Genomic DNA, 22682 nt, shown 5'->3' on the forward strand with positions numbered 1-22682 from the left:
GCTAGTGTTAAGAATTATATTCAAGAAAATGTTTCTTAGCCCATTTGCAAAGATGTTTTGTTTAAAATAAGACAGTGACTAGATTTATGGAATATTACGCTTATTTCTAGAGGGGCTGTTTTTGCAGTGTAGTTTTGGATTCTCGTGCCAAGCAAAATGATATCTCCCTTCATGACAACCTTTTAAGTGGCTCCGACTCAAATAAAAAAGCTCATGGGAGTCCTTATTCACTTGCGCAAGGAACGTTTATTGAACTCCGATTCATTCATATATATATATATATATATATATATATATATATATATATATATATATATATATATATATATATATATATATATATATATATATATATATATATATATATATGGCAGTGAAATAAATACAAAATGAATTATTAAAATCTTAACTTTTTCTATTTCATGACAAATTATTTCATATTGGTATATTTATTTATTTCATGGCACTTTTATTTGGTTATGCCAGGTTTACGTATTACATTTCATGACACTTATTTATTTCATGTTCTTATATTCAAATGAGAGGGTGTGGTTTTATATGTACAAACAGCAGACAAAAAAGCTGCCTGTGACTGGCCACACCCACATATAAAACCACTTCCCCTCATTTGAATATAAGAACATGAAATCAAAGAGCCATGAAATAATAAGTGTCATGAAATGTAATACATAAACGTGGCATTGCAAAATAAAAGTGTCATGAAATGAATAAATATCCCATTATGAAATAATTTGTCATGAAATAAAAAAAGTTGTCATTTAAAAAATAAAGATTTGATTAATTAATTTTGTCTTAATTTCATTGTCATATAATTAATTTCATTGAGTATTTCATAATTTAAGTATTTATTTATTTATTTAATTTTGAATGAATTAGCGTTCCATAAACGCGTGGAAGTGGCAGCAGATATACAACACGTACTACTGCTTCAAAATTAGCAAAGAACGTCTTACACTTTCTCTGGTACTTGGACAAACACGTTAACAAAAAACTCAGAGTACTGTCTGACTTTGCATGTGTTTGGCAACAGCTCCTCTCCAGCAGTTGCCATATATGTATGGGAAAAAAACTGCTCTGCAAGGTAAAAGAGAACATGGCACAGGGGGCAACAGTTCATCCCTTAAACCATTTATATTGATGATGGGCTTGCCTCATTCTCACCCTGTTGAGGACGTTATTCGTGTTCTGAAGACCATGTGATAGCTGACTCAAACATTCCACAGCACAAGAAGTATCCACAAGAAGCACATGCTAAAGAGACGAAAAATGTGCTCACCCAGCATGTCACATGAAGTTCATATCACCCTGACGGCAGAACTTTCTACCATCATGAACAGCTCATTGTTCCTGTGTTGTCAGATCCACATATGTTGACCGTACATACTTCTTCCCACAAGGCTTTTAACCCAAAAGGCTGACTCTGTCTCACTTCCTTCAGGAGAACGTGACCTTAAGGATGTATACCTGAGTCAGTGGAAGCAAGTCCAGGTCCAAGCAGAATTATTCTCAAGTCCATGCTGTTGAGAATACCTCACAATGATTCAGCCAAAGAGAAAGTGGCAGGAAGATCAATCTAATGTATAAGTGGTGTAACTGTCTGTGAGACAGAGTTCATTGTTTACATTTTACATGTTATAAAAAACAATAAAATATCCTCACATGTTAAACTCTCTTATTAATCATTTTAAACACTTCATGAACTTGGATATATTTGTGTTTTTTATAACATGTAAAATGTAAACAATGAACTCTGTCTCACAAACAGTTACAAGTGGGCTTTTTGCTGAAAAGCTGTCCTGAAAAAGACGACAGGGTTTGAGCATCGGAAGTAAGGGTACGTAAAGCGACTTCTCCCAAGGTGTATTCAAACCCGTTCTTACTAGTTGTGTTACATGAGAAGCATTCATTATTTATCATTAGTTATGGTAAAATATACTGTACTCGGTGAGAAGTGTGCTGCCCCTTTAAGAAAGGCGCGTTTAGAGTATTGTACACTGTTTGTCTCTAGAGAGGAGGGTGGTAGTCTAGTGGCTACAGAGCTGGGCCGGCAACCAGGATGAACCACCTTGGGCCCCTGAGCAAGGCCGTAACCCTAATTGCTCCATGGTGTGTGTGTGTGTCTCAGATGTAAGTCGCTTTGGATAAAAGTGTCTGCTAAATGACAGTAGTAGTAGTAGAGACTTTCCGTAGTTTGTTTGAGAAGCGGTACCCTTGACATTCGTTTCTATCTTCATTTTTGCAAACTTTTTCTCACACTTACATTGAAGCATATATGTCTGTAAGTATTGCTTGAATTTAAATTAAGCTAACCTGCAAAACTACAAAAAAAATCATATTTATTCTGAAAACGCTTACGCTGCTAAAGTGTTAGATTGTCTATGAGATTTTTAATGTTATGCCAGCATTGATGCTACTTGCTATTGTAGGTTCATTACAATAGCAAAATTTAGTGTATTTTTATGTTGTATAGGATAATTAATTTTCCATTGTTTATCAGTCAAAGAAATAAATAAAATAAATAAAAGCAGGCTTGACATTGCTAGAGGCTGGTGAACTTTGTAAAAGGAGCCAACCTGTCAGCTGTGGAGTGTTTCGACCAATCAGACAGGAGTTTTCACGACTTGCCAGCCAATCAGAACGTTGCGTTTGCTGCTTTCAAACTCAGATCTCAAGTGTATTTTTTTTCTTAATACTGTTTGTTCCTACAATCACAGAGACCTGACCAAAAGCCATGCAAAATCCGCAACTAAAGAAAGCACAGTTAAATGAACAATGATGAACCTATTAAAACGATGCCCCTTGCTCACTCGACAATGCAGTGTTTTGTTTGTTAAATAAGCGTTTGCCCGCGTCCAACCATACCATCTATCTTCCTGGCAAATGTCCGATTCTTGGACAACAGAATGGAGGTCAGCGAATTAGACAGTGAGTAACTTCTGTGTGCTTGTTTTCACTGAGACTCAACACCTTATGGAGCTAGAACAGTCTCATAATTCGCAAATGCACACACTGTTTCACAAATGCACAGGACAAGTTTCACAAATGCACACACCGTTTCACAAATGCACAGGACAAGTTTCACAAATGCACACACTGTTTCACAAATGCACACACCGAAATATGAATCACTTTTCTAAGCGAACAGCGCTAACGCAGTTCAAACAGCAGGTGTATCTGCCCCTTTAATCTGATCTGATTGGTTTACGAGTAAGTCGTGTTTTATCCACTGCGCTGCTTCCCCCACGTGGGGTGTGCTCTTATGATTGGCTGAAACAAAGGAAGACATCTGATTAGTTGCAGATCCTTCTGTGTTAAAAAAAACATATTTGTGGATCGAGTCACGTCAGGGGAGTCTCAAAAGTCACACGCAAATCCAGCGCAGCTCACAGACAAAAACATTTTTGTAAATCAGGTTATATTTGTGTGTGCATCATAAATACATTTGTATATCTTGTCCTACGCATGTGTGAATTGTTCTGTGCATTTGTGAAACTTGTCCTGTGCATTTGTCAAACGGTGTGTGCATTTGCGAATTATGAGACTGTTCTAGCTCCATACCACTTCCCTTTGCAACTGGCTGCTGGACTTCCTCAGCATAGGCCACACACAGTCCCAGTCGGCAACAACACCTCGAGCAGCATCACACTCAGCACAGGGGGCCCCCAAGGCTGTGTGCTCAGTCCCCTGCTCTTCACCCTGCTGACTCACGACTACACACCAGCCTACAGCACAAACCGTTAGTTAGTGGATGATACGACTCTGGTGGGTCTCATCACCAAGAACGATGAGACCCACTACAGGAAAGATGTCAACCTTTTGTCCACGTGGTGCAGAGACAACAACCTCCTGCTGAATGTCAGCAGAACCAAGGAGATTGTTGTTGAATTCTGGAGAGGCCACACTGAACACCCACCACTGACCATCCATGGTGGAGCTGTGTAGAGAGCGAGCAGCACCAAATTCCTGGGGTGCACATCAATGAGGACTTCTCCTGCCCAACTAACACTGTGTCACTGGCGAAGAAAGCACAGCGACACTTCTACTTCCTCTACTTCTCAAGGGAGTGAAAGCTCCCCCACCCACCATGTGTACATTTAGCGAGGCACCATTAAAAACATCCTGTCCTGCTGCATCATTGTGTGGGCTGGGAGCTGTACTGAATACAGCAGTAGAGCATTACAACGCATAGTGAACACAGCTGGTAAGATCATTGGTGCCCCACTCCCTCCCCTGAAAGACGTATACACCAGCTGCTTCCCCCGTAAAGCCACCTCCATTCTGCACAACACCAGCCACCCTGCACACGGTCTGTTCACCCTTCTGCTGTCTGGAAGAAGGTACAGGAGCCGCCATGCCTGCTCCATTAGACCCCCCCCCCCCCCCCCACTATACTGTTTACATCAGCTGTTATTTATTTATACACCACACTAGTTATAAATCTATTTTGGTATTTTCTGGCTGCCATTTATTTGTTTATTTACTAAGTGTGTGTGTGTGTGTGTGTGTGTGTGTGTGTGTGTGTGTGTGTGTGTGTGTGTGTGTGTGTGTGTGTGTGTGTGTGTGTGTGTGTGTGTGTGTGTGTAAATAATGATTTAATAAAGTAAATTTTCTCTATGGATTTACAATTCCATTTTCTAATTCTGATTGTTTTTCAGTAGCCTCCATACCATGTGAACCTCTCACTCCAAACATAATACAGTACATGTGATCTTAAGTCCTGCTATGTTACTAGTGTGAATTTATTTATCTATTGTATTTCAGTGTTCTTTCTAATAAACTGAATTTACTGGCCGAGTCCTGGCCGTTTATTGGAAGGCCTGTTTAGCTATATGCCAAGCTAGAAATTCACATTAACTTTAGTGCGGGCTTAACAGTGGAGTTTAAGATTTCAGGTGTCCTGTGGTCTCAAACAAAACGAGAACTTTATGTGCAGAAAAAGACAGGATTAACAAAAATAAAATCTGTTAATCAGTCAATGTTTAGATAATCCAAGTAAATTATATTTTGCTGAAGAGGGAAATTGGGGTATACCTCGTGGCTGTGCTAAAAAGAAAATACTAGGTCCAAAGTAATTTAAACATCTATACAGAATTAAATGATCTAGCAATTAACAATTATTGAGATGTTTGAGTTATGATAGAACTGAAATGCTGAACCACGTAACCAGCATTGCCATTTGTGAAGCTGTTGCCTTAAGCATGACATGCACTGCTTACATTCTGTTATATTTACTGAAAGTGGATTATTGGTCTCTAGTAAAGATCCAAAAGTATATTCCAGTGTGTTTGTGTTTTAACACAGTGACTGGCCATTAACTGTGGAATATATTGTTTAAGTTAAATTAACATAATATTGTTCTGATTAGTGAAGAGTATTTGATTTTGCAGGTTGTGTGTTTGGAGTTCAATCTAAATATTGCCAGCTGTATTTTACAGGTACATGTGAGTAATAAACTGTTGTCTCCACTGACTTAAAGATTTTTTTGTTCCGTGCATTTTAGGTTCTGTTGCTGTGCTTTCTGATTATCCTCTTGGCTGTAGTGATTTCAGTCAGAGTGACCTCTCATGACACAGGTAAGCTTAATTCATGTCAACATTTCACTGTTGTGACTTTAAACTGCGGCTTAAGGATGGGATGTCAAATGGAATGCTTTGAATTGAATTGAATTGAATACGTAGCTGTCATTACAGTAGTTGTTGCTGAAGGTCAACATCACTTTATGTGTCTCTTCAGCTCTGTTTCAGCTCTTGCACAAATCGGGGCAGGGGTTACATCCAACACAACCACAAACATCATACTTTAATTTACACATTTCACACCACACAACACATACATCAATGTTTTATCAATAACACACACATCTATCACAACCTTCTGTTAATGTCTTGTCTTTCTGTACTTCACAGTCTGTGATTTTAGTCCTCTTTGAAAGAATTTGTCCCGGGTCATAATAAAGTTTGTTAGATTAAACTGTCAAGGGCACTTTCAACTTCACTCTGATATGCACGGGTTTCAAAAGGGTTTCTTTTGCCACATGCAGATTTTTTTTTAAATCTGTAATTCTTTAAAAATGATTGGACTTAATTGTCGTGTTTTATATTTATATTCATTTACATTACAGTTAATAATGTACGAACATCTCTGCAGTTTAAGCCTATAATACAGTACATTCTGAAAAAAGTTGGGACAGGAATACTTTAGAGTGTTGAGCAAAAAGAAAACAATCTGTATTAGAATAATAAGTAAGTAATAAGTAATTGAGATTTCGTTTTTAAGCAGTATACTGTGGTAGATATTCTAATCGGTTTAAAATCAATGTTCCTCAGAGAAAGATTTGAAGGGATGTGCATATTTCTCCCTTTCATGACATTGTCAAAAAGTTAGTATGACCTCTTTTAAAACCATCTAATGCTATGTGTAAAAACATGATAAAAGCCGCCTGATTGTAGTGGGTATTAGGAAGAATGAACCTCACATGAACACCAATAGAAAAGCGTCTTTGGCCTGAATAGAAAATGAAAACATGGCTGAGGTTCACAAACCGAGACTTGTGGAACAATGTCGTATGGACAGATGAAACCAAAGTCTGGTTTTAATGACCAGCTACATGTTTGGCCGAAGCCAACCACAGCATTTCAGCCGAAACACCACAAACCCACTGTGAAGCATGTGATGAAGAGATAATGGTTTAAGGCTTTTTGCAGTCATTCAGTGGAACATGCATCTCTCTGTACACCCGAGCTTTTGAGAGCCAAATTTGAGGTCATCTGCTCAACTAGGGTAAATAGGGAATTTTGAGTAGGACAAGTATTCTCCACAATTACTTCAAGTTTTTGCTGCTTAAGTAGGAGCTACAAATTACTGAATCGTGGGGGTATTTAGAAATGTCTACACAATGTTTTTCTTGTGTCCTTTTTTTCTAATAAATGATGGCACAGTAAAAGTTAATTACTTTAAATGGAATTAAGCTGGCAGGGCAAGACAAAACAAGAAATATTTTAAATTATGTCTATTCGTCTTTAGTTGTAAAAATTAGTTGTAAAAATTGCCACAGATTTCGTGATTCTTTTCCTTCTGACAGAGTTGGAAAGTAAAGTTGACAGAGTTGATTCTCAGGGAAGTTGTTGGTGAAAATGGCTAACGTGATTATTTTTTTAATTTATTTTTTTCCCGTCTAATCTAGTAATTGTTTTGTTGTGATTTCATAACATACAACTTTGACATATATTGGCCAACAGTAAGTTTAATAATCTCTGTGGAGCTTTGCTACAGTTAAACACTATGTAACGACATAACTGTGCAACTTAAAGCAACACAAAGGACTATTTAAGTGAAAATATCAGATTTAATTTATTTTACTATTGGGAAGTCTCATTAAGTTGTCACAATCTTCTGTCCATGCACTTGGCAGGTCAATGGGACCTTGATTGTCAGTCAGAGAACTGTGTATACTTTGATGCACTGTGGTACACGTCAACATCAATAACCAGCTCTTAGAGGAACAATGGGCATCTTAGACAGACGCTATAACAGTCTCAAGAAAGTAATTACGGGAGAGAAAATAAGAATGACCAAGCATAAGTCAGTCTTAGATAGTATTGTGAAAGTGATTTCACCACTATGTCTATGAGGGGATCGAAATGACTAGAAATTAAAAATTTAAAGCAATTGTAGAACATCACTGTCTGTATATCAATCCATCCCTACATTGATGGATTGTCTGTCTGTTGTGAACAACCTGAATAGTGTTTCGGGAATATATCATCTATTGCAGATTCTTTCTACTTAGGGGTCACAGGGGTTTGTTGGAATCCATCCCAACTGTCTTTGCTTCCAAGGCAGGATACACCCTGGAAATACACACACAAACAATTTACGATCTCTAATCACAGGGGGAACATGCACACTCCACACAGAAATGCCCCAGTGGGTATTTGAACTAGTAATCTTCATTGTGATAGACTTTCAATTATACTGTCCTGCCACTGCATTGACGCAGAATCCTCCACATCCATACTGCAATGTTTTTTGGAAGTGAAAAATGTGTACACATCAGAGGTGGGTAGAGTAGCCAAAAATTGTACTCAAGTAAAAGTACTGTTACTTCAGAATAATATGACTCAAGTAGAAGTAAAAAGTAGGCATCCAAATAATTACTTAGTAAAAGTAAAAAAGTACTTGGTGAAAAAACTACTCAAGTACTGAGTAACTGTTGAGTAACGTCTGATTTATCTTTAACAAACCATTCAAACAGACAAAAGTACAAAATAATCATCTTCAGGAAAATTCAATCAATAAAATAAAAAATTAAAAATAGCTTAAATTAAAATAATCTTAAAGTAAATTCAATTACTTTAATAAATAAAACAGAATAAAAAAATAAATTAAGCACAAGTAGCACAAAATGTCAAGCCTTTGTACATTTCTTTTTTAACCAGGCAGAACTAGATCAAGCCCATGAACTCATAGAAACTCTGTGTGTGTTTGAGTTTGTGTATATGTGACAAAACATGCAAAAACAAAAATTTTTCCCAAAGAATCACTCAGTGATGTCATGAGATTGACGCGTACGCGGATAAAAGGGATAAAAGAAAAGTAACAGCTCAATGTAGCCTAATGTAGCGGAGTAAGAGTAACAGTTTCTTCTTCACAAATCTACTCAAGTAAAAGTAAAAAGTATAGTGATTCAAAATTACTCCTAAAAGTACAACATTTCCCAAAACTTACTCAAGTAAATGTAACGGAGTAAATGTAACTCGTTACTACCCACGTCTGGTACACATTGCGTTGATATTTCACTAAGCTCTTTTCTACTTTCTGAAAATGTACATGTGGTGGCTTTAACTGCACACCCAAATTAGTCCAATCTCAGTGCTCACGTAATTCACATAAATGGGAATTTGATGGGAAACACAGTAAGAACACTGAGGTATTGCTGGTTAATAGTGAGATCACCCAAAGGATTATTGGTGCTTTAGGCTGGGAAATCTGTTAAGTAAAGATATATACAAAGGAGACACGAAGATAAATAAACATGACTTTGGCCTCCACATAAATACTGATCTCAGAGCCAGTCTTTGAGTAATTCTCACAGTATTAACATTCCAGATGCAGGTATCAACATGTTTGTCTTTTTCTTTTTTCACTCGCACATCACTTTAAATTGATGCTTATTCTTTAAGTCATGCTTTTGAATCAGCATGGATTGTGAAGAATGCTGTAAATGTATCAGTATGAAGCAGAGCGCCTGGGGTACATTCAGGGTATTCATTCACTAGCTTAGTAAAGTGTCTGTGTAAATAATAAAATACAAACTGGCATTGTGGAGCTACGAACTGCTTTGAGTCTGCCTGAAGTTCCTCTGCAAATCCTTCAGAAACTTGAAACTGGGAGTATTTAGAGGTGCACTGAACATCGATCAAGTTACCAAGCAGCTAATGAAAGAGACTGAGGTGAAAGTTAACCCCTGAGTCTTGCATTTCTGTCTGAGTTGTTTTGCCCTGTCACAAAACTAGTTGTAAATACTCTTTTTAATGCAATAGAAATGATTCATCAGACACAGTTTACCTCTGGTTAAAGGTTACGGCAGGTCAGTGGGCTTTTATTCCCTCTTCCTTTGCTGGGGAAGTACCAGTGAATGTGGGCATCTATTCCTTTGGGCTGGGTGTTCCCTCTGCTGCATCACTTTCCACTAAATTCTTTTTCCCAAAGTCATGTGGGTAAAAAAAAATACGTTGTGGATTTTTCACTCACCCACTCACTTTTTGGTGTTAATTCACATCTGTGCAGTGCTGCTGAGACAGGACCGTGCGTCTTCATAGAGGTAACCGCCTGTTTTGCAATATGCTGAAGAGTGTTTTTCATGGATTGCAAATCACAGCAACTTGTCTGGTGAAACAGAACATCGGTCCAAACCACACAGCTGGTGTCAAGGGAGTGAGGAGGGGCCCTCTCACCAACATGATAACACTCCCCCTGTCATGCATTATGCCCAGTCAGGAGCCAATCTGACAGATTGATGAGGGCCTACAATGTTTTAAAGATAAAAGAGGACAGGCATAGACTTTTGCCTGGCCTAACCTTCTCTTTGAGAAATAACTTCAGCAAGTCTGCCAGCGTCAGCCTATGCTTTTAATTTTCAGCTCCAGATTTATTGCAACATGATTAAAAGGTTGTTTCCTGGTCATTCTCTGACACTTTTAGCCCCAAACACAGGGTTATCCTGTGAGGCCATTGTTGTATTTTCTAAAAGCTTTACTCTGCGTGTCTCTTTGTAGTAAAGAAATGTTGGGCTAGGTATGGGTTCAAGACTTTAGGGTAAAAACCCAAGTTTGGCTGAGGGATCTGACAGTTGGGAGGGAGATGAGCCACCAGGACAGGGGTCCTCTGGTCACAAACACGAGGCATGTATCCTGGCTAGCCATCCAAATTCTTTTTCTGTTCTATACATAGAATTAGTCGGGTTTCTCTGGATTGGACTTTGGTTTCCAGGGGACAGTATCAATGGGCGTAACAGAAACTGCCTCTGGGAGACTGAGGATAGACATCCAACCAATCAGACAAGTGAAACGTGCATAGAAAGAGCGACAACCAGACAAGTATAGATGGTATAAAAGACATCCAGAATGGTGGAAAGTGGAATAGACTGTTGGTTTTGCGGAGAAAAAAAATGTTGATTTCAGATGATGTTGGTTTTGACTGGTGGTTGTTGGATGCTTCTGTTTAAGTAATTGCAATGTGGATTTTATTGCCCCATTGTAATTGGTCTGCTACATTCTGTACTGGTGGACATGGCAGTTAACGGAGGACGTACTGGACGCGTTTCACGAGAAAGTATTTTCATGAACTGAATGGGTGTGGCCTGGACCAACCACAAGACATGAGTGTCATTGTAAAAATGGACGTATTCAAGACAACAACGAGTCTGCCCGCTAGCAGGAAATTGGTCAGGTGGTGTTCTTGTGTAGTCAAAACAACCTGGTGCTGAAAATGCTCAAGACAGTGCAACTGACTGTGGCCTTCAGGCTGCACCTCTCACAACACAGTCCTTCGGGTTTCTGGAAACCATCTCCTAGGATCTGAAGTGGGACTTAAACACCAACTCCTTCCTAAAAAAAAGCACTTGAGGCTGTACTTTCTCAGGAAACTGGAAAATTGGCCTGTTGCTGAATTTGTTTGTCCATTTTAAACTGCCATAATTAAATCTGTCTCATACATATCCTCATGTCTGCCATCACTGCCATTGATTAAAGAAATGGGCTAAGAGCATCATTTAAGATGGCTTCCACCCAGGACTCCACCTTCTTCAGTTCCCACTCTCTGCCCTCTCTGACCAGATCCACTAGACTAGACGGAGGAATCTTTTTCTCATAACTCTTGTCTGTGACTTCTCCCACTATTTGTGTTTCTTGTCACTTCACAATCACCTTCTCAAAGGTGTTGATACACTGTTGCACTAACACATCAATTGCATCTTATATATATGGCTATCCCTTCACACTGCTTGTATTTTTGTTGTTTTATGCATCCAGGTATAAAACGACTGTACGTAGCAAAGACACTCATTGTACCGTCCATTTCCTCGGAGAGTGCCCTCTTTGTATACTGTGGTTGTATATAGCATGTGCGTTGTTTTGTTTATATATGTCATGTAAAGATTTGCTGTTGTGGATGTCTCTTTGTCTACAACTACTACTGGGGGGCGCCATCAACCGGAAACAAATTCCTTTGATGTGTAAACATACTTGGCCAGTGAAACCTGACCAGGTTTGAGTCGATTCTGAAGATTCTGAAATTTTCTTAGATATGAACTAAATGTAGTGAATTTGATTAGTCTGAAGTCTTTTCATATAAAAGGCTTCAAAAGATTTGTTTATAGCATGGTGTGTTATTCGATTGTATTTGTTTTTGTTTTTCTATCTTGTGAATGGTCTGTGTCCTTGAGTGCTAAAAAGGTGCCTATAAATAAAATGTATTATTATTGTTAGTAGTAGTAGTAGTAGTAGTAGTAGTAGTAAAAGGAATTAAAGCTGCAAGCAGCGATGAACGGGCCCTCGCGTGTGCAATTTGCACCAATTGAGGTCAAGGACTCAAAACTAAGTCCGATGACACACGACTCTTTATGTCAAACCATTCAAAAGTTATAACAGAAAATAGGAACTATCAAATATTGACCAATCAGAAGAAGGGGCTGAGCTAATTCACACCAATTATGGTCAAGAGATTCAAAACCATGTCCGATGACACCACCCACGACTCTCTATGTCATACCATTCAAAAGTTATAACAGAAAATAGGAACTATCAAATATTGACCAATCAGAAGAAGGGGCTGAGCTAATTCACACCAATTATGGTCAAGAGATTCAAAACCATGTCCGATGACACCACCCACGACTCTCTATGTCAAACCATTCAAAAGTTATAGCAGAAAATAGGAACTATGAAGTATCGACAAATCAGGAGAAGGGGTGGGGCTAATTTGCACCAATGAAGGTCAAGTACTCAAAACCGAGTCCGATGACACCACCCACGACTCTTTATGTCAAACCAAAGTTATGGCAGAGAAAAGTATTCTAGGGGGCGCTGTTGAGCCGTTAAGCCACGCCCATTAATGCAAACCATGAAATATCAAATTTATCACCAGGCCTGGCTTGCATGCCAAATTTGGTGACTTTTGGGGAACTATCAAATATGGACCAATCAGATGAAGGGGGGCGCGCTTTTTGGCGTCTACATGACCAGGCCATGACCAATAGACCTTTCTTTAAGTTGCGACATGATACAGGTGTATACCGATTTTCGTGCATGTACGTCAAACCGTATTGTGAGGCTTGAGGCACAAAGTTTTCTAGGGGGTGCTGTTGAGCCATTAGGCCACGCCCATTAATGCAAACTATTAAATATTCAATTTTTCGCCAGGCCTGGCTTTGCATGCAAAATTTGGTGACTTTTGGAGCACGTTTAGGGGAGCAAAAAGGCCCTCCTTTCGTCAGAAGGAGAAAGAAAGAAAGAAAGAAAGAAAGAAAGAAAGAAAGAAAGAAAGAAAGAAAGAAAGAAAGAAAGAAAGAAAGAAAGAAAGAAAGAAAGAAAGAAGAATTCCTACAGATACAATAGGGCCTTCACACTGTAAGTGCTCGGGCTCTAATAAATATTTTGACACACAGTCACAATTTTAGTTGTTTACGGACAAGTTTCACATCTTCCATGAAATATCCCTGAAAAACAGTGTCCAAATGGTTGCTATTGTACACACTCATGCCCCGTCTGTACAAAGTCAAGTACGAAGTTGTGACCCGCCCCTGCCCCCAGACACTATTTATGGAGCCTTTCTGTGCTCCACATTTGCACATGAGCTATGCTCATGTTTTGCTTCAAAAGAGCACTGGAAAGACTTCACTGGATTTGAAAGCACAGGACCGCCTCTGTCTGCTGGTTTCACAGATGTGGGTGAAAAAGTAGCTTTATTGTTCTGTCGCACACTTTCTGCCACTTAGTGGGACGCTTTATGGATGCTTTGCTTTAGCTGAACACTTTTTTTATGAAATTTACTCAAAGTACACACTCACGGCGTGAGAAATGTGTGAAATGTATTGAGGAATATGTTTTTAGTATCAAGATCAGATATTCAATAAATGTTTGCAAACAGGAGTCCCAGAGGGATTTAAATGCTTCTCAGCCTTTAAATCTCTCATAGATTTTTTTTGCTGATACTATTTTCTTGCCTTGCAGGTGGGGAGCTCTGGCTGACCTCTGCAGAAGTTGAGGAGCAACAATGTCCACCTGGGTAATGAATTACTTCAATGTTGCTGTATTGTGGGAACCAGGACTGTTTCGATGGGAAGCAATTCAAATCTCATGTGGACTTTTTTTGGATCACAATCTGATCTCCTCATGCTAAGCGGAGGACGAGAGACTGTTTGGTTTACTCACCCACTGTCGTCCCGATTTAAAACCGTTATTCCCTGTGGAAAGTTTTCAGGGGAATTTAAACTTACAACAGAGGAAAGCACCAAGGTTTCTTTCTGTCACTGTCTCCCACTTCAGTCTGTTTATCTTTGTTTTTTTAGAAAAGCACAAATAGCTCTAACAGACAGCGTGTTGCTTTTTTTTTTCCAATGTCGTCATGTTATTGGAATAAAAGTAGGTGTCTCTATGGAAACTGGGCTAATGACTCTGACTAATCAGCCATGTGTTGGTTTCTGTGTCTGAATAGGATGAAGACACATGTATGTGTCACTATCTTGGCAGAGACTAAGTCCAGACTTTTACAACTTTGTAAAAGAAAACCTGGAGCCTCAAATGAAGTCCACAAAGGATACTGATGCTTTTCCTTCACATCACTCATCCTGCTGAGTTTGATTATAATATTATATTATTTTTGTGTGTGTTTTGGTCTTTATAGTCTTTGTAAAACACTGTTTTCAAACACTTTTTACATGTTAAATTGTCAGATTTGCAGGTTATTTTAGGACAAAAGTGTCACAAGGGTTTTTAAAGACATAAAAAAGGAAACTACAAAGCAAATGTATGGTTAATTCAGTTTTGTTTTTTTTTTACATTTTCACTCTTTTTAACACAGCATTTCAATTTTGATGATTTCAATTTTTTCAATTTGTTCTGGTGTTTGTTCCAAGTGAGGTATTTTCAGTTGGAGGCTTAAAACTAATGATCAGAGAAGCTTTCACTGCAACTTCCACTAATCACCACATCAACAGATGTTTTATTCCGAGAAAAAAGTAAATAAATAAACTTGTCATTAAATATATTGACAGAAGAGAACAGACCCTTTTTATGCTAAAGAGTAATTCCTTCACAGCATCGAGCTAAGACAATAAGACATGCATAGCATCATCTAGGATATAGAGAAGACCTCACCAGGGTTCACCAGATGATTAAAAACACTGATGAGCCTCAAATACGAATGGGACGGATTAGACGGGGCAAAAAAAAAGAGAAGTATCTTTTGACAGATGATACTACAATTGACGTGAACCTGAATTATGTTTGGAAGAAAGAAGTGAAACTATCCTGGCCACACATAACCATTTACTTTCGAAAAAATCTGTTGTGAAATGTCTGCTAAGCCTCCACGTCACAGCCATTTTCCACTGGTACAGAACGTAGCAAACCAATTGCAACGGAGTGGGACTGGCTTTATGGGATTGGTCATACAGGAACATTCAAGAGCAACTATTTAAAACAACCAAGATGACTACAGAGGTTCTAATATCACCTCGGAGCAACAAGATTTTACTGTGAAACTGACAAGCAACCAGCATTCCTACTCTACTACACGCCATTTTTGATGTCTTTTGTTGACGCTAGTCTGATTGTTGTTCAGTTTCTCTGACGGGTTGTTTGTCCATCTAATGAAATCCAGAGGCAGTTTCTTCTAGCCCAGTTAGCCTGGGACATCTCAAAATCAGGAGCTGCAACCTCATCTCTTAAACATGTACATGCAGTTTACACAGTCGAAGTGGCACTGACTTATTCATATCTTACTTTACGGCACCTGGGGGTTTAATGGAGAAAAAACACATGTTAAAATGTTAATCATAAAAGTAAATGAATGCCGTTTATGTAGGATCATTTAGCATCTGCCTTTTTCCTTTACGTACAGTAGGGATTTAAAATGTGTTCCCCAGAGTCACACACACACTTGTATATGGGGTTTATACACAGTATGTAAACCCCTATCAACATATCGGCACAGCTGGAGATAAAACCACTGTCATTCCAGTTGTATACATACTAATCAGTATCTCATAAAGTGCAGATGAATAAAGAATGTAAATAATCATAGTAACATGCACACAGTGACGTTGCAACCTAATTTAAGCAGGGTGGAAGAGCAGAGCTGCTAAAAACATGACGAACTCTCAGCTGTTGCCCACTTGTCTCTGTCATCTTACTGGCAATATCTCATTTCAGTATCTCCTGTGGTTCTTTGTGTCTGCTGTCTCATTTTGCAATCCTTTCATTTAGCCTGCAGACAGAGCACAGTAAAGACTTATATAAATAAAGGCACACAAACAAACAATAAATAAAATTAGCCACAACAAAGACACTGCAAAGCATCATAAAAGATGAAACGATTCTTTGGAAATGTCCATGACTTCATCTTCTGCAAAGAATTAAAAACATATATCAAAAAGCTGTTTTCTCCTTTTATAATGGTTATGGTAATGCTATCAACACATATTTAAAACTGTTAAAATATAAAGTTGGTTTTGAAAATGGTTCCCAAAGGATACTACATTGATTGTATTAATGTTTGTTGTGGTGTTCGTATACAAGCTCTGGAATATTCTTAAGCTTGTTTCATTTCTCAGCCAATAACTGTGTTTTAGCATGACGTCCTTCTATGTTTAATGTAAAACAGCCAGTACACTTCCTTCACGGCTCAGAGTTTACAAGAAAGCTGGTAAACACAGTGAAGCTTTTAGCCACTAAACAGATGGCAGAGACGTAATGTACGGTATATATTCAACAGGATGGCCAGAAACATGGCTGCAAAAGAGAAATGCATTTTCGTATTTTCAGTGTTGCATACATAGTTAGGGGTTGCTGTAAACAGAAGGAAAACATTTGTATGATCTCTTTACTGCCTGCTGAGGAGCTCTATTAATCAGGTGTCTTCTGTGGCCTAGTTTTGACAAGCCGCCTCTTATCTTGGTGTCGTTGGACGGTTTCCGGGCACGGTACCTGAAGGACCACAAAAGCCACATTCCAATAATCAATAAGTTGCGTAAGTCACCGTCAAGTTCAGCTCCCAGACTCTGCAAGATTTTACCAGGCATCTTGGATTGAATGAACATTGTTGTGTTGCAGGAACTGGAACAACAGCACCATACATCAGGCCTGTTTATCCCACAAAGACTTTCCCCAACCACTACAGCATCGTGACTGTAAGTCTTTTCAGAGTCAGGAGTTCATCTGCCGGACACAAAGGCCTTGCTTGTCAGACTTGTTTGTCAGTGATGGAAGAAAAGCTCATTTTATATTCAAGTATCAATATAACAATGTACAAATACCGCACTTTTCAGGAGAAGTTTTTAGGAGAATTATTTAATATATACACCTGACTGAAGGGATTATAAAGAGGATTCCACCTCTGCTGGTTAAAAACAGCCTGCAATGAAATAAACTGCCTTAATTACCAGTAATGTTTAGGTTAGAAATCGAGGAAAGAGGAGGTAATCACTGGTAATCAAACCCTGCAGCTGCATCATCCAAGCAGCTCAGTATGATAGTGTTTTTTATTTCCCACCTGAATCCTGCAGGGTCTTTATCCTGAGTCTCATGGGATTGTGGACAACAAGATGTACGATGTGACCCGAAATGCCTTTTTCAGCCTGAAAACTGAGGAGAAATACAATCCGGTCTGGTACCAGGGAGAACCAGTAAGTGCATCAGTGCAAAAAACTATGTTTTGTATGACAGCCCAATAAATATGAACCAACTGACTGCCAACAGTAGAAGCTTTGCACAGCATGAGGCAAATTTCATTTTTGTTAGGTCACTAAATGGCAGTGTTAAGCAATATGTTTGTAAATCGTCCTCCACAAGTTTACAAGAATTTACACACCATGATTTTGTGGAAAGTCTTACATGATTCAGAAGGAGACACTTGTTGTTGAGGAAATGAGATCTATTGTGCTTGGGTCATGCTATAATTTATTCTCCCAGTAATGACCTCTTTGAGGTGATTATGGATTCAGCACATGCTAAAAAGACAGCATGTGGGGGCTGTGAGCTGTGGTTGCTTACTGTATACACTCTGTGGTTTACATTAAAATGGCCTTTTTAGACCTCTTTCCTTAACTGTAACAAGCTGTTTCTCTCCGGCAATCTCCATGCTGTAGCCATATAACTTTGCAGGGAGGAAAGGACAGAGGGGTGATCCCCCTTATTGAATAATTTACTGTGTAGAAAATAATTCTTTTTTTTAATGCATTTCAAAGTACATAAACATTCTTAACCACAGATTATCATAGTAGGTATTGATTTAGTCTAAAAACAAGTCATTCGATTTGACCGGCCTGTGAATGATTCCACTTACCCTAATTGATGAAACGCTGCTGCTGCTGCTGTTGGTCCTCTGCAGCTCGCTCTGACCTTAGATGACTCTACTCCTCATCATTCATTTTCTTGTTCTGCTTTTCTTCTGCTTTTCCTCAGATCTGGATCACTGCCAGGCGTCAGAAACTGAAGACAGGGACTTTCTTCTGGCCAGGCTCTGATGTAGCCATCAGCGGCACCTTTCCAAATTTCTATAAGGTTTTTGATAAGTAAGTAAGGACACTTCTGTTATGATGTTTGTACTTCAGTCAGTAAGTCAGATGGATTTACAGATTATGAAAGCTTTCATAAATTACGTCAAGTTTATTTTGCCTACAGGTCCATTACATTTGATGCCAGGTTGGACACAGTGTTGGAATGGCTAAGTTTACCTCGAGGGGAACGGTACTACCCACTCTTCATCATCATTTCTAACATTCTTGTCAAGTCTGTTGTGTCAATTATTCTTCTGTTCTATTTTGTTTTTGTTTTTTTTCTGTTCAGACCTGACTTTTTCACTTTGTACTTGGATGAACCCGACACTACAGGACATCGTTACGGCCCAGAAAGCTCTGAGGTCAGTTTCTCACTAACCTTGCACTTGTAAGCAGTGGAAAGTCCGGAGGGCAAAAGCGTTTTAGTTTTTTCCTTCTTCTTCTGAGGCAACAACCTCAGTTTAGGCTGTTGTCACAGAGTCAAGTCCTTTATTATGTTTGTGAAGAAGCTTTTGAACTTGGGTACGTGGAACATGACAAACAATCCATTGAGATATTGATTAGATATATCTGATGACCTGCAGTAGATGAGACCTGAAACATGTTATGATTGTTATTCATACTTTAAGTTCAAACATTTTGTAAGTAATTTCTGGATAACATTCATTTCAGTGGATATTTGAACAAAACATCAACAAAACACAGAGAGCTACCGGTAGGTCCTTCCTTCACTTTGTATGAGCACAAACTGTCCCCATGTCAGTAGGCATTTTTTAGTTTTTACATTTCAGTTTTTTTTTAACAACTGCCAACATGTATATAACTATATATGTATTTTGTTGTTGCCGCATTTTTTTTTCTTTTTTTAACGTGTGTATGTTTGTTTAGATGTGAAAAAGAGTGAATGTGTCACTCACCACCTATGTTTGGCAGTCTGATCTAACATATCTCATTAACAGATACATTCCTGGTTGTCTCGGAGAGCTCTTAAATCACACATGTGAATATATGAAAGGACAAGACAGACAAAGAAACGAGACAGTGATGGGTGTGGTGTGTGCAGTTTAGTGATCAATGCAGTTTTTTGTGGTGTGTGTGTGTGTGTGTGTGTGTGTGTGTGTGTGTGTGTGTGTGTGTGTGTGTGTGTGTGTGTGTGTGTGTGTGTGTGTGTGTGTGTGTGTGTGTGTGTGTGTGTGTGGTGAATCGTGTTACGTAAAAAGGTCAGACATGCAAACAAGGACAAATGATATACCTCTAGCCGAGTAGTAGGCGTAGGTTCATAGTTAATTGTCATTTCCGCAGCCCCTTCACACCCAGCACATAAACTTTCCAAACGTCTTTCATTTGCTAGGTTTGACAGAGCGCTGTGCATCAAAATTACCCGCCACGGAGGCAGGCCATGGCTCTGCTGAACTTTAAATAGTGTTGGATATTTGTGCAATACCTTCATGTCTGTAGATATTGGTTTATTCTTATATATAATGTACTTTTTTTTTATTGCTGTATCTCTTATTTATTTGTTTGTTTGCTGAATCAAATTCCTAATTTTTTCGCACAAATTTGGTGAATAAAGTTGATTCTGGTTCTGATAGTAGCCATTTTTAGATTAGACCCTGGAACTTTCCCAGGATGAAGAACACATTTTTCAGGTGCGCTGAGCAGTGTAAATGCAAGGGGTGTTATTGCTTCCCCCAGTGCCTGAGTGGTCTGTTTTTGGTTGGCCTCACCAACATCAAAAGAGCTGGCTGGTGCAGCACTGGGTGCAGGAGATTGAGCAGGTGCCGGGTCCATGCATCCTTAAATAGCAACAGTATTGGCAGAGTTGCTCGTCCACAAATTGTGCAGCAGAAATTGAAATATGACCAGTCCAGTCTTTCTCTGCCACTCCTGCTGTTGTGGTTTTTGATATCATACCACTTATTTCTATGGCTCCTCTTCAATTTGTCAATGGCCTGAGTTGTATTTCTTGCAAAGCCACGTTCTGTCATTTTAGTAGCCAGTTGCATATTATGGTTCTCATAATATGCCTGTTTATGGTGTCCTCGGCTCTGAGGAACCTGTTTACATCCGAGCTGACGCATGTTAAAGTCTGCAGCACTGTTTGTTATGGTTTCATATGCTCGCTGGCATCATTTTTACAGAGCCAGGGCCGTGTATGAGTATTTTTAAAATTGATTGATTAATTCATGTTTTTGAAGTGTAGTCAAGAGGTAGCCTACGAATGGAAGTACATTTTCATTGAATGTGACAAAAAACAGAGATAATATTATACGTTTTTGATTTTGTTTTAATTTTCATGTCGAATTCTTACACTTCCTGAGCAATATAATCATCCTGTCCCTATTTGTTTGGTTATGTTTTGTTCGAGGTGAGCTTTTCATGAACGAGACAGCTTGACTATTTTGTAAACACCGTCTCGCCGGTTGCTGTACCGTGTTGACTGTGTTAAAGCTTCAATTCCTGTTGTTGTTGTTCCAGATAATCAGTTCCTTGGAAAACGTTGACAGGATCCTGGGAAAGCTAATGGATGGTCTTGCAGCAAGAAATCTGAGCCAGTGTGCCAACATAATAGTCGTCTCCGACCACGGTGAGATAACCGCACCGTTTTCCAGAGGCAGAGCATCCACTTACAATGTCCTTGTTGAAACTGGATGTGGTTGAAAACAAGAAACATTCCACTGAGAAAAAAATTAGTTTTTGATCTGAGAAAATTACATATAAAACTTATTTTATGAAAATAAAATTAAATGACATCTTAAATTTTAGATTTCATTAAAAGCTGAGCATTTGTGTACAAACTGACTTGGCGCATCCTACCTAAATCTTCATGGGCTCACAGTACGAAGTGATGACAACTATCTTGGCTTAGAGACCGTTTTGGACTTGGTTGAGACACCAAAAAAATGAAGTATCGGTAGAACACCAGAAGATTGTGTTTTTTGGGTTTTGTTTTTTTTTAGATTATCGCCTGTATATCTGGTGACCACATTTTAAAGCTTGTAATTACTTCAAAGATCAGTGCATTTGAGTAAAAGCAGACCAGGGCGATGCCCAACGATTATCATCAAAGACATTACTTTCAAGCGAAGATATACATATTCATGTGCTGTGGCAGTTTTGAGGCTTCACGTTGTCATTAAGGACAAGAAACTAGAAAGACTTATTAGGGTTCACATGTCACGCCCAAAAACACTGTCAACAGATGTCACTCTGAAAATATACACACACACAGTATATTCGGACATGTTCAAGTCAAACATCATCAGTCTGATGCCGTTTACGCAGTCCTGGTTTGCATTTTCACTGCTAGATGGCGTGGCAACAGCGTGGCCTCAAACCCAGACAGACACAATGTCCCCATCAATATAAAGGCAAGGAAGAGTGTCATCAGAATCAGAGAAAAAAAATGAAAGATTGAATGTTAATTTCTATAGAACAACTCTCTTTAAGAAAACTTCAGAACATATAAAGTAAAAAGCCCACAGAGTAAGTAAGTAAGGTTACCAGCAGCCTCAATCCATCCCCTCCACTAGAGAGGGGCTGTACTCGCTGCAGCCTCTCTTTCTGCACTCCAATACTGGCATCCATTACATTAAACCACTTCTATCCTCGCTCCACAGCTTGTTACATTTACTCCAGCACAGCTCAGATGAATGCCTCAGCAGACATACTTCATCTGACGCATCTGACTAGTTTCACCAGCTGAATCATCCAACCTCTATTTTTACCTTTTTTTTCTTTTCTTTCTGCTAATCAGAAATCAGTCTTGTGTTTTTCATCATGCCACACAGAAAGGCGTGAGAGTGTTATGTGTTTTTTACTCCATCTTTGACTTCAGCGTATCACTGGTTTTGGTACCACAACAGCAGCGTCCCAAGATGTGGGACATTACAGATTACTCATTTTTGGGACCCACCCCCCCACCCCACCTAAAAAATACTAACCACACTGAAGTGTTCCTTTACGCTCAGTGAAAACGTGGTTAACTGACACCACGCCAATAAACCAAAAGCATGGCTGTTGAGCAGGGCTGCAGCAAGGGGTGTGCGAACCGTGCGACCGCACGGGGCCTCGCGCCCCAGGGGGCCTCGCGCCCCAGGGGGCCTCGCGCTATGGGCCGTTTTTTTTTTTTTTTTTTTTTTTCAATTTTTTTTTTTCGTTTTTTTTTCGTTTTTTTCCCTTATAAATATCAACAGTCACGTTCCATTACAGACCTAAATGTGTACTAGTCTGTGCATATCAATAAATATATGTGCAATGATGCGCGTGTCTGTTGTTCAACACAACTGATCAGACCAAGCGCAGACACAAGCTGCTCTGATCCAGATGGGTGGAGTTGGAACAAACTGTCACACAATGTCGAGAGAACGAGACAGATTCAGGA

The 22682-nt window shown here is 39.0% G+C and overlaps 1 protein-coding gene across 1 annotated transcript in view; it reads left to right on the plus strand.

Moving 5' to 3' along the window:
* The window catches only part of enpp1 (ectonucleotide pyrophosphatase/phosphodiesterase 1), a 51237-nt gene that overhangs the window by 4686 nt on the left and 23869 nt on the right, over positions 1-22682 (plus strand). Inside the window, exons 2-10 of the mRNA XM_061707021.1 lie at positions 5522-5594; positions 13752-13806; positions 16673-16770; positions 16854-16930; positions 17306-17425; positions 18204-18313; positions 18423-18488; positions 18588-18660; positions 20777-20885. Of these exons, the coding sequence (XP_061563005.1) occupies positions 5522-5594; positions 13752-13806; positions 16673-16770; positions 16854-16930; positions 17306-17425; positions 18204-18313; positions 18423-18488; positions 18588-18660; positions 20777-20885 (781 nt within the window). The remainder of the gene's footprint in view (positions 1-5521; positions 5595-13751; positions 13807-16672; positions 16771-16853; positions 16931-17305; positions 17426-18203; positions 18314-18422; positions 18489-18587; positions 18661-20776; positions 20886-22682) is intronic.

This window comes from Cololabis saira, chromosome 18, assembly GCF_033807715.1.
Source record: "Cololabis saira isolate AMF1-May2022 chromosome 18, fColSai1.1, whole genome shotgun sequence".
NCBI classification, from domain to species: Eukaryota; Metazoa; Chordata; class Actinopteri; order Beloniformes; family Belonidae; genus Cololabis; species Cololabis saira.